Source organism: Populus euphratica, unplaced genomic scaffold (assembly GCF_000495115.2).
Source record: "Populus euphratica unplaced genomic scaffold, PopEup_1.0 scaffold446.1, whole genome shotgun sequence".
NCBI classification, from domain to species: Eukaryota; Viridiplantae; Streptophyta; class Magnoliopsida; order Malpighiales; family Salicaceae; genus Populus; species Populus euphratica.
In genome coordinates, this window is record NW_011500330.1 from 158,317 (window position 1) to 170,206 (window position 11,890).

Here is an 11,890-nt window from a genome sequence, read left to right on the forward strand (position 1 = left end):
CACAAGACATGCTTATAACATAAGATTCACTAGGCTCTTGGATGATGTATTACCATTCTGTTTGTTGAGAAAATCACTAATTTAAACTGGGAGGTTTTGTTTCCTTGTGAGCGGTGTTCCTTGAGAAACAAGGAACTGGTGGCAATTAGAGAACTCTAATCAGTACTACATGAAACTAACTAAGTAGGGAAGGAATAGGGTTTTTTTAACTTCATCCCACTTTTAGGGAAATTTCCATATGGAGCTATGAAGTTCCTGCAAACCAAAAAAAGCAGAAAAGTTTAAAGTCCTGTTATCAGGTGTTTGGTTTTTCAAGCCAATCCTTGAGACATGGCCTTTGTCCTTACTCCCGCGAGAAGAAACAAAGCATAACCTAACAAAAAATAGTGTATTATTTTGATGTGAACAAATATGATTGTTTCTTTTTATTATTATTATTTTTGTTTTTTCTCGTTCTTTCTTTTTTGTAATGCGAATATTTCATTTTTCTATAAACAGTCATTCGGATTTTCAGAGTTCATCTTTTAAATAATTAACTTTTAATTAACAAACTTGATGATTAGGGGAGAAAAAAAAGAATTTAAAAAAGAAACCAAAAGAAACAATAAGGGAGGGAATCTCATCCCCCTCTAGCAAGAGAAACCAAAAGGAGATGAGACAGAATATGACAAAGTCATGAAAGAAGGTTACCTGTTCTTCTGTCTCCTAAGCTTGTGACATGATATGCATGATCATTGAACATCCTCCTTCCAACCCTCCTAATCCCTTATTGGCATTATTATATACAATTCACTTAATTAGCTCTCGTAATTCCTAACCTCTATAATTCCTCCATGCTAGCTTCCAAGAAAATATTACATGACTTGGATCAGCAAAAACCACAAGAACCCACAAAATTATAATTTTGAAAATATGATCATTTCATTGGTTAAAGGATCAAAATGATCACTTTCTGATCCTTTTTTCCTTTCCATTTCGCAAAAAGGATCCCAGACCAAAGAGATTTGCAGCTCCTTTGTAAATGTAAGGAGGTGGAATATTCAAGACTGGACTAATCTTACCATAATATCCACTCTTTTTCAATGGAGGCTTTTGTGGTAATGAATACACTAAGCTAGACACCGAAGAAGAAGAAGAAGAAGAAGATGATGGTGGTGGTGGTGCAGACTTTTCCATGGCAGTTGATTGTTGCTTTTGTGAATTGCTCTTGTGCGTGTCCTTCAATGTTGTTCGAATTGCTCTTGTGCGTGTCCTTCAATGTAACTCTTTGAATTTGACACAGAACCTGTTGAGTTGCTTCGTGACAAAAGTGTTAATGAGCATATGCTTCTCTTGATATCATAATTGAGACTAGTGCTTCGCTTGAACCGCCAGAAAGACTTGGACTGAGGCTTTTCCTCAAACTGATCAGAATTCACAACCATTAACTCTCTCATGCTATCTTTAGTTAAATTCTCATTTGGAGGAGGACATGGAAGAGGAGGAAGTGAAGCTCTTCGTGGCGATTCATGTCTGTAAATTTCCTTAGAGGCAGTAGTTCTTTCTTGAATTTGAACAGGCAGGATCATGCCATCTGCGAAAAGATCATCTGCCGGACAAGATTCATGGCCTAAATTACTGCAAATACTGAACTCAAAATCAGAATTTGAGTCCAGTAATGTGGTGTCCCTTCTTGACACTTGCTTAGTTTCTCTGTCATTTTCTTGGACAAGATCATTAGAGAAAGATATTCGAGGGCTTGTTTCCGAGCACATACTGGTGATCACGGTCTGGGAAGATTCTTACTAGCATATAAAAGACAGCGGAATCAAAGAGAGAGTGATTTTAGGAGCAAATAGTGGATGCTAGATTAAAGAAAGAGAACATAAGTTATAAGATGTGAGAAAAAAGGGTGGAAAAAAGATTCAAAGATGGTGGCTATGAGAAGAGGATTTGAGGTTGAACGTAGACAACAAATATTATTCAGACTCGGGAAGTCAGTGTTCAAAGAAAGGATAGAGGGGACAAGACAAGAGATCACTGCAGCTTTATTGAAGGTCTGAGAATGTAAGTGATTCTAGGAAAACTCAAAGGAAGCATGTTCTGTTTTCACCAGAAATGGAGCAGAGCAGACTGCAGAGGAAAGCTGTTTGTTACTGGTTACAGAAAAGAAATGAGAGAGAGAGAGAGAGGGCCTAAGAAACAAGAGGAGTAGAGTAATAAGAGAACAAAAAACAAACTATATTTTTTGTAGAGCATTTGGTGAATGCATTAGTTATTACTAAATGAAGCCAAGACACTTGAGATAGAGACTGGTTTTCCTTCAATCTTAGGCAAAGGAAAATTAGATACAAGAGACTGGTTTTCCTTCAATCTTAGGCAGAGGAAAATTAGATACAAAAAATAAAAAAATAAAAAATAAATAAATAAACCTAAAAGAGATCAGTAATGTATTGTGCCATGTGAGATGATTTAGTATGGTTTGATTTTTTTCACAGTAAAATAATTTTATTGCTTTTAAAAGCAAATATATATATATATATAGACTTTTTGTTTGGGGTTTTTTTTATCTTTTTTATTTTTTTTACACAGTAAAATAATATGCCTACCCTTAACATTTAAAAAGTATTGAACTTGAAGAGAGGTGTTTTTTAGTCCTTTTATATTTTTAATATAGTAAAATAATAAATTTATGTTCAAAATAAAATATTCTAAACCTGAAATGGAAGGGGGTTTTCATCTTTGCAATATATTGTTTTTGTAATTGTTAAATATCCTTAGAAACTGTTTAGTAGCTTCACATATTAAAATATTAATTAATAAATAAAAAGTGTTAACGAGTCATCACCCTCCACGTCTTTCTAGCAACATGTGAAGAGTATTTTTGTGTTAAAGAACAGTCAATCATCATGTCATCTGACCTGTCCGGTGATTGCCTAGCTGACGGAGTGGCGAGTGTGGTCAAATTCACGATAGTCTGATGGCAATGTATTTTTTTGTCCTCCCCCTCTTTCTTTTTTTTTACCTTGGTATTCCTTCAAAAAAATCAATTATGTTATTTAGTTCACATTTAATTTAAATTTATTTTTTATTATTTTAATTTATATTTTTTTTATTTTAATGTTATTTCAAGTTTATATTTTTTCAATTTTATTTCTAAATATTTAATTTAATTTAATTTTTTTATCAAATTTTATTTTCATTATTTTGATGGCTATTTTTTTATCATTTGCTTTAATATTATTTTTTTTCAATTTTATGTTTTAGCATCTTATTTCATTTAATTTTGTATCCAATTTTGGTTTTTTTTGCTATTTTTTAATCATTTTCAAAATTTATTTTGTTTTTTAATTTAATCCCTAATTATTTTCTTTCATTTATTTTTCTGTACAACATTTAGTGCTCATTGTTTTGATTGTTTTTTATTTTAATTTTTAATGATTGAGAATTTTTCTTAGTTATTTTTTAGTGATTTTTTTCTATAAAATAATCTTGATCTTATGATTTGGATCACCGATTATAAAGATTAGCCTAGTTACATTTTGATCTTTTTTTAGTTATTTTTTTTTTAAAAAAATTATCATTTAATATTAAATTATTAGGTTTTGAGTTTTATGCTTTGTATTATTTGTTTACGGGGTTATTTATATCTCATATCTTGAGTTAGTCGATTTAATTTGGGTTGGTGTGAGTTTTTTTTATTTTTATTATAAAACTTATTTTTTTAATTTTATTATATAAAATTAAATTATTGATTTTTAAGTTATATAATTTTTTTATTTTTTTATATAGAATTATCTTGTGAGTCAATCCGGTTAATACTTGTTGATTTAATTTATTTATTTTTACAACAATTAGTATAATAACCCCGGGTTTACTTGGCTTTCTTATGAAAAGAAAGAGCCAGCAAGGCCAACTTTTCTCTCTCTCTCATTCTTTTCCCAGTTGGAGATGGAGTGAACATTTGTTAAGAGGAATGAGCTAGGGTTGAAGTGTTAACTCTCTCACCATATAATTGACTTTTGTGCTAACATTGCAACCACCGAAAGCTTCATTTGTTCTTTTAAGAGATTTTACTGTTTCCTTCATGTTCTTATATGTCTACCTTTTCAAGGAGGAAGAAAAACTCTCCCTTCGCAAGATTTGAGCAATCCATTCCTTTTTCTTTTTCTTTTTCTTTTTCTTTTTCTTCACTCATAGTTCAAAGAATTTAATCCATGTGGTAGGTTGTTCTAGGTCTTCGACCAGCTGCTGCGGCTGCCCTTGCTTCCTCTCTCTCTCTCTCTCTCTCTCTCTTTCTTCATCAAACGGTGAAGAAACAATGATATTAACTGTTGTTCTAATTAAGTCCTTAAATGATTGAGGTCATTTGTTGCATCAGGAGACGACACAGCTGACCACCCAACCATTTAAACTTAATATCAAGTAGAATGATTCGTGTTAAATGATCATATCATATGGTAGGAGTTGATATTAATTTGCCAAATCATGAAAAGGTAGTTTTATTTATTTCTGATTTCTGCCAATCTTGGTATTATATTTCATTTTTTGTAGCCGTCGTGTGATTGATATGATTACGTGCTGATTAGTTGGTGATTAAGAAAATGGAGATTATGCGAACATTAGGTGGATACGTAGATTGGCTTCAAATTAATGAATCGAGTTGGGCATTTTTAAACACGAGGAGTCGTCATAGATTATTATTTAATAGCACTCTACTCTCTAAGTATGGTTTAATTATTGTTGTTAATGGAAAATCTAATTCGGATTAGTTGAGAGACACATTTGACGAAACTCTGCTTTGCAGACATGGGCACCACATCTGCTAAATTTACATTTCCCTTTCTACTCTACACTCCACACACGGTTCTTGAGATCCGTTGACTCTAATTTTATTTTAGAGATGTGACACCCTCTTGCTATGAAAATAAAATTTAAAAACAAAAACACCCTATTGAGATGTTAATCTCATTAATAATTTAGAAACACTGTCAAAATTACGTTCAGAAAAGTTTTTTTTATTAAAAATTATTTTTTATATTTATATTATTTTAATATGCTAATTTTAAAAATAATTTTAAAAAAAATATGTATTATTTTAACACCAGGACAATCCCAAATAAAAGATAATATGTATTATTTTAACACCAGGACAATCCAAAATTAAAAGATAAAGGAAGACCAACGAAAATCAGCATCTTTCATCGATAGTTTTGATGACATGTAAATGCGTGGATCTTGCACAAAAAGTTAAAGTGGTAATCGGAATGATGGAACTCGTATATTAAAAAAGATATAAGCTATAACATAATGTATCTCATGTTTGCTTTTATTCTTTATAGATATGAGGATATTCAGAAGAACCAAAAAAGATACATGCTATAATATAATTCATCTCTAGTTCAAGCACACTGCATGTGTTTGAGATTTCTTTTTATAGTTGGTGAAATAGAGGAATTGTATTATTATGATAGACTGAAATAATCACCACAGTAAGAACAAAATTTAAAACAAAAAAAAAATGAGATCAATCGAAAGTCAATAGTTATATGCTTCTTGTATGAACAATTGCATTTGTAAAAGCGCAAACACATTCAATGGAACAATTAAGATCATCGAAGATCAATGACATCAAATTTCAAGTTAGGGTTCATGTAAACATCTGTACAGGGCTTGTAAATGGGCCCACCATCTGGAGGAGGGTCATGCGGATGAAACCCACGATGCTGGCACTGTCTGATAACCGACATTCCACCTGGAGTTGTCAACCTAAAGATGCCATGGGTTCTGCACGAGGGGGTAATGAAATCTGACATACGTGAACAGAAGAGTGAACAATTCATTATAAGAAAGAATGACACTTGCCTTGATGAATCTCTTGGTGCCATGACAATGGCAACGGCTTCTGGCAACATTATCTGAAGAAAGAAAAAAATGCTTGTGTGAACAACAAAGAAAATGATTGAGGAATAAAAATACTGTTTGCTTCTTTGTTGCAAGGAAGTTGTTTTCCTCGGATCATGCCAGAAGTTAATCAAAATGCAACAAAGGGTGCGTCTGGCAAACACTAGAATGGGAAGGAGTGGGTTTTGTCAAAAAAAAAAAAAAATCCTCTCCCGTCATGGGAGGGTAACATGGCATTGGCAGGGCCTTGAAATGGTTTCAGCAGTTAGAATCCTGACAAAGTTAAGCACAACTGCAAAACAGGAGGACTTTTAAATGTGAGAAAACTATTAAATCAATCATTATGTAACCGTACTCGTTTACATTGTTTACAGCCCTGCTGTTCAAACTCTTCCTGAAATCTATGCATTCACCTTCAAAACTTGTTCAGACTACAGCCTAGTTTGATATAAATGGATAAACAATTGGATTCTCACCATATACCAAATCCACCGCTTTAAGCAAACAACAAACAAGAACATGAGGTTTCCTTAAGACTTCCTTGCAACAAAGATAGATAGATTTCATAATAACAGGAAGAGGCACTCACCTGATATGAGTAATGGGTGTGGACATCAATTGATGACATGAAACAAGACTGTGTAGGATGTGTCTGGAATTTGCACCATAGGAGTTAGATAAATCAATAAAGAGATAAATTGTTGTTGTCTTCTAGCATTTGAAGATGCTTTATTAGCAACCCATTAAAACAAAAGAAGAGCCAGTATTAACCAGATGCTTGATTGGTTCTAAACATTAGAAGGGAAAAAAAAAAACAAAGAGATCCTGCCTTCCAGGCTCCAGCCAGAACCTGGAAATATTCCATTTTCAATCACCTTTTATCACAATATTAACTAGACAATTTGGTAGCTCTCGCAATTAAATTGATTCACCATTTCAAAATGACGAAGTTCTATTGTTTGTTATGGGAAGCCTTCATCAATTGCAAAATCAATCTAATTCTGAACCCAGTCCAAGCAATTGCCTCTTCTGGCACTCTTCAATCAGACCAGCATTTTGAACATATACATTATCTAATGTTCGCCTGATCGATTCTTCTAGGTCTGCCAATAAATATTAAGAAATGATAGTTTCCAAAAAAATAACGGTTTCCCCAATCATGGCAAGTATAAGTAAACAGCTCACATCCCGCACATTCTTTCCCATATTGCAACTGTCAAAACCTTAGATCCAGTGTATTTTTGTCTCGTTATTACCAAATGGTAAAGGCTACCTTTAATTTTTTAATCTGCAAAGCATAAAGGTAATTTTTATGGCACATAAAAAGGCAAACCAGAAAGAATAAGATATCACATCCAAGGAACAATGCAGTTCCGCTAAGTGGATGAATATCAAATGAAGCACTAACAGAGAGTCTACATAGTGCAGAATGATTAGATCATAATAATAACAAGAGCAACAGAAGCAGTGGAAAAAAAGGAAGGGTAGTTAGACCATAATTACTCACATGAATCCATCCAAGAGGGAAAAGGGATCTTTTATCCTGCACTTCAAATATTTCTTCTTCATTTGTAGTTTGACACTGATTAAAAGTGATGCATTCCACAACAGTTAGAGAAATGTAATAACAAAAGCAATATGCAATAGCGCTGCTCAACCCATGATGAAACTGCCATACCGAATCTGATGTTGATTCCTGCTTTGGAATAATGAGTGCTGTAACATAGAATTTTCTGTTTTTCTGCAAAGCAGAGATGATTGAACCATCAGAATTTTACATTGGAACATCACAAACATCAGAGTTATACAGTAACCTTTATGCTATCAGGACTTACAAGTGAACCAGCAAGGACACCACAAGTTTCTAAATTCTTATCGGTATTTGACTTTGCCATCTTCATGAAGTTCTCCATCAATGTAGCTGACTGCAAAGAGAAACAGTAGTCAGACAAGAAGCATATTGACCCTGCAACCCATTACTACCGTACCACCTTTTTATACCCTGCAACCCATTACTACCGTACCACCCTTTTTTTTTCTAACCACAATAATTTACAAAGGATTAATTTACCACAAAATGGAAACCAAACAAAATAATAGACAGAGACTAATTCACAGTACACATTTTAAATCCTCAGAGAGATTCCTAATAGCTAAAGTCTCAAAAGATGTAAAACATAAAGAACAAGGTTCTTAAGAAGCTCACAATGTGCAGTTGCAGGGGAGCTTCAGAACAAATTAAATCATTGGGTGAGGAAATGTCCATTTTATTTTCTGCCTCAGAAATTTGGGGAGGTGTAGCAGGGATTAAATCTTGTACTTCTGCAAGTACAGGGGGAGGAGAAGGTTGTCTAATAACAGCTGGGGGGACTGGGGTTTCCATTGTCTCAAAGGAAATCAAAGAACAAGGTTCCTCATCACGGCACTTCTGATTATCATCTTGCACACTAAGAATTGATTCTAAACTTGATATTCCTGGTTCTGAGCTGCTATGCTCTGATTTTACAAAGAGTTCAGCTTTTACAGATTCCTGCAGCCTGTTTCCACAAAGAGATCACCCAAGGAATGAATCCAAAACCAGTAATATTTCAAATACAAAAAACAGGAAAAGAAAGAAAGAAATAAAGTAAACGATTCAAATACAAAAAACAGGAAAAGAAAGAGAGAAAGAAATAAAGTAAACAGTGCAATGAGATTTATCATAGATAGAACATTTCTTCCAAGAATAAAATTCAAAGTGAAACAAATAAGGCTTCTAACTATCACATAATGCCTTTTGAAAATATCTTGTAATTATCATTAATGATTTAGACTAGGTCTATCTAGTAAATCTGGATAAAATAGGACAGAAATAACCCCAAAAGCTAAATAAGAATCTAACCTTGGAATTTCAACTGGTGTTAAGTCAATGATGCTCGGGTATTTGACCTGCATTTACATGAGATATGTCAGTGCAAGTTGTGCACATGAAAAATCTAAAGGTAGAGGCATAACACATACCCCTTCATTAGTCCTTGGTGGTTGCCACTTTGCATTAAGCCCGTTTGGACCCAGTATAGAATGCCTAGAGAGAGTCTCCTCATTTGGTCGTTGAAAGTTCAAAGATCTTCAAGAAGAAAGTAAACAAGCAAAGCCAAAAAGAAATGAAAAATATTATTCAACATCAACTCGCACGTTAGCAAGGAGGTCAATCTATAAGGGAATCAGCTCGTATTGAATCTTCCTCTATCCCTTTCTTTTCATTTCCTGGACATCTGATATTCTTTTTTAAACAAGGATCTGACGTGATTCAATATCAATTATCAATAGAAACTTCACTTCTTTCTACCTGGCCACTTTAAAATGAAAATCAAACTTTTTTTAGCTTTCATCTAGGCCTTTCAGGAAGGAAGTCAGGCACTCATCTCAGGGACATGCCCTGAACTTTAGCTTGAGCCCTTCCAGTAGTCTTTGCTTTGTGAATGGAATGAATTTGAAGTGTTGAAACATGAATTAGAATTTGCAAACTAAATTCTCATTCACAAACAGAAAGATTTAAACTACATGTGTTTCTATTGTTGCCATCATGCTCATAAAATTACCTAATGAGGATTTCTGCACATACCGTGCAAGATTCAACTGGAATTTTCAAGCTTAAGGTCGGGGTCAAAGAGAACTCAAGCGACAAAGGTTAAATCGCACATCAATTGTTGATCATACTCAAACCCTACCACAATACATGCATACCTATCTATGCGGATGTAATTGGGATAAACTGGAATTCTTTTGTGTACTTCCTATCTATAATTTTCTTTGTAATTTCAATTGCAGTGTTAATTCACATGGATGCATTCAGGAGTTGTGATCACAAACACAGTTGCAAATGTAGTTTCTTTGAAAATCAATTTCATAATTCTCAAGTCCTTTTCACAATTTCATAATAAACTAATTAAAGAATCACACACAAAGCAAGCACCAACTATATGGTAATCCACCAGAACAAGCGAGAGAGGAATGCTGAATAGCTAGGGAGGGAAGGGAGATGGTTTAACAGCAGCGCATGTTATTGCATTAGGAGCTTAGGGTGGCTTTGAAGCATTCAGCTTAAAGTCAACGGGGCAATCTCAAAATTAATAAGCTGCAATCCTTCCATGTCCGAAATTCTATGCAGCATTTCAAAAATAGTTGACTAAAAAACGTGGAGGAATACTTACACTCTGCGGAACTGCTGTTCCACTGGCCTAACATATGAATATTGTTGAGTTCTTGAACCTTGATACAAGGATTCTCCAGTGACTGGTCTCACTGCCTGTAGGATGTGTAGAATAGTATGAAGGTCACAAACTTTAACTTCATCGAGCAGAACCATAAGTGCAGAAAAGAGAGAGAGAGAGAGAGCTTCTCCGTAATGATAAACTGAATATCAAAGAAATAGCAACTGTACCTTTGTCACACCATTTCCATCCAAAATTTTCTTGTTATAAGGAGGTTTCTCTAAAAGATCATTTTGACTGTTATAGCCCCATCCATTTACTTGATGTGTGTGTTTTCTGTTCAATTCATTTATCCTTTGTTGCACTGCTGTCTTTAACTGCTCCAACTCGCCCAAAGCATTTAAAAGTTTCTAAAACAAAAATCCGACATCAACATAAATGCCAGGCTTTGAAACAAGGAAATCTTGTCCAGAAAAGGAAGAACAAAAAGGACATCTTACCTTTCTCAAATAATCCTTTTTGCTTTGGGGGAATGCTCCATAACCTCTATGACATGGTATTGTTTCTGAGACCAAGCTGAAGCAAAAGAAGGCCGGTAACATCATTGATAGTTTCAGGAAGAAAATCAGACTAAAGAAGAAAAAGACAACAAAGAGATGAAGCAATCCAGCTAAAAAGAGCTCTAACTAAAGTAGCCAGAGTGTGATCTTTCATCACGCAAAACTGAAGACATACATTGTTTTATCTCCAAATGAATCCCCCAATTTTACATAAAACAATGCAGCATAAAAAGGAAAAAAAAATGAAAATCAAAAACCATCTCCTCCCAATTTCTTAAAACCGAGCAACGTTACACAGTAAAATGAAAGAGCAAACAAAATGAATGGCTTACCTTGAAAACCTTAGTAACATGACATACAAATCTATTATATTCTTCTCTGCTCGAAAAATCTCAGCCTGCGTGAATGCAATAATAGCACATCAGAACAACAAATTAAAGGTAAAAAAGTATGCTTCCATCGCCAAGAGGCAACGAGATTTCAGAATAAACAGTTAAATTATCACGCAATTTCAAAATTGAAAACCCTAATTGAAAAAGAAAAGGGAGAGCAAGACACCTGTTTGAGAATATTATTAGCGATCCGAAAGTAGATATTAAGAGCAAAGCGATTATCGACATCCAGTCTCTGAGTTCTCGCTTCTATATTTATTATATCCATACAGCTCGAAGAAGAAGACTTCATTCCTTTCTTTCTTCGGATTTTCCCTTGTTTTCTTGTTAGCCAAGCAGTATTTCAATTCTATGGGTTTTGAATTTTGATCGGGGCATTAAGGAGAGATAAGAGAGGTCGCTATTGGCTCCCTGCTTGCCTGCTTGGGACTATCGAGCAGAGAGAGAACGCGATGGAAACTAGGGAGGAGGTCGTTTGCTTTTCTCTTTTGTTTCGAGGGTAAATATGGTCATACGACGAAAATTAAAAGGCTGGTTTAGTTGTTGGGATAGTGATTTTCCATGGTTGGTATGAATGATATAAGGTTGACTTCTTACCCTGTATCAAAGCACAACTCCAAGATTTTTCTTTTTTCTTTCCAAGATTTCTAAGAAGACGAATTCAGAAAGCTTGATTTGAGACTATATTTTCTTTTTTTCATATTTTAGTCATAAAACCTTCTTTTTTTTACATTTTAATCCTTCATTTATCAAAAAAGAGAGAGAATCATAGGAAAAAGGTGGAAAAAAAAAGTTCTTAGATTCCAATCTCAAAAATAATTATTTTGATATTAATGATTTCATCCTGAACATGGAAGTTTAT

General features: G+C 34.0%; 2 protein-coding genes across 2 annotated transcripts; both read right to left on the minus strand.

Annotated features, from left to right (window-relative positions):
* Window positions 1-596: 596 nt before the first annotated feature.
* Window positions 597-2,212, minus strand: LOC105113718 (uncharacterized). Its single transcript, XM_011010009.1, has 2 exons — window positions 1,265-2,212; window positions 597-1,232 (listed from the first exon to the last, which is right to left on the minus strand). Exons 1-2 carry the CDS (start codon window positions 1,752-1,754, stop codon window positions 946-948), a joined length of 777 nt encoding a protein of 258 aa, XP_011008311.1. The 5' UTR covers window positions 1,755-2,212; the 3' UTR covers window positions 597-945.
* Window positions 2,213-5,491: 3,279 nt separating this feature from the next.
* On the minus strand, window positions 5,492-11,616 carry AMSH1 (associated molecule with the SH3 domain of STAM 1). Its single transcript, XM_011010010.1, has 14 exons — window positions 11,195-11,616; window positions 10,969-11,033; window positions 10,577-10,652; window positions 10,307-10,486; window positions 10,077-10,171; window positions 8,884-8,989; window positions 8,765-8,811; window positions 8,090-8,420; window positions 7,719-7,808; window positions 7,562-7,624; window positions 7,391-7,465; window positions 6,473-6,535; window positions 5,845-5,897; window positions 5,492-5,766 (listed from the first exon to the last, which is right to left on the minus strand). The coding sequence occupies exons 1-14, from the start codon at window positions 11,318-11,320 to the stop codon at window positions 5,592-5,594; spliced, it is 1,545 nt and encodes a 514-aa protein (XP_011008312.1). The 5' UTR covers window positions 11,321-11,616; the 3' UTR covers window positions 5,492-5,591.
* Between the last annotated feature and the right edge of the window lie 274 nt (window positions 11,617-11,890).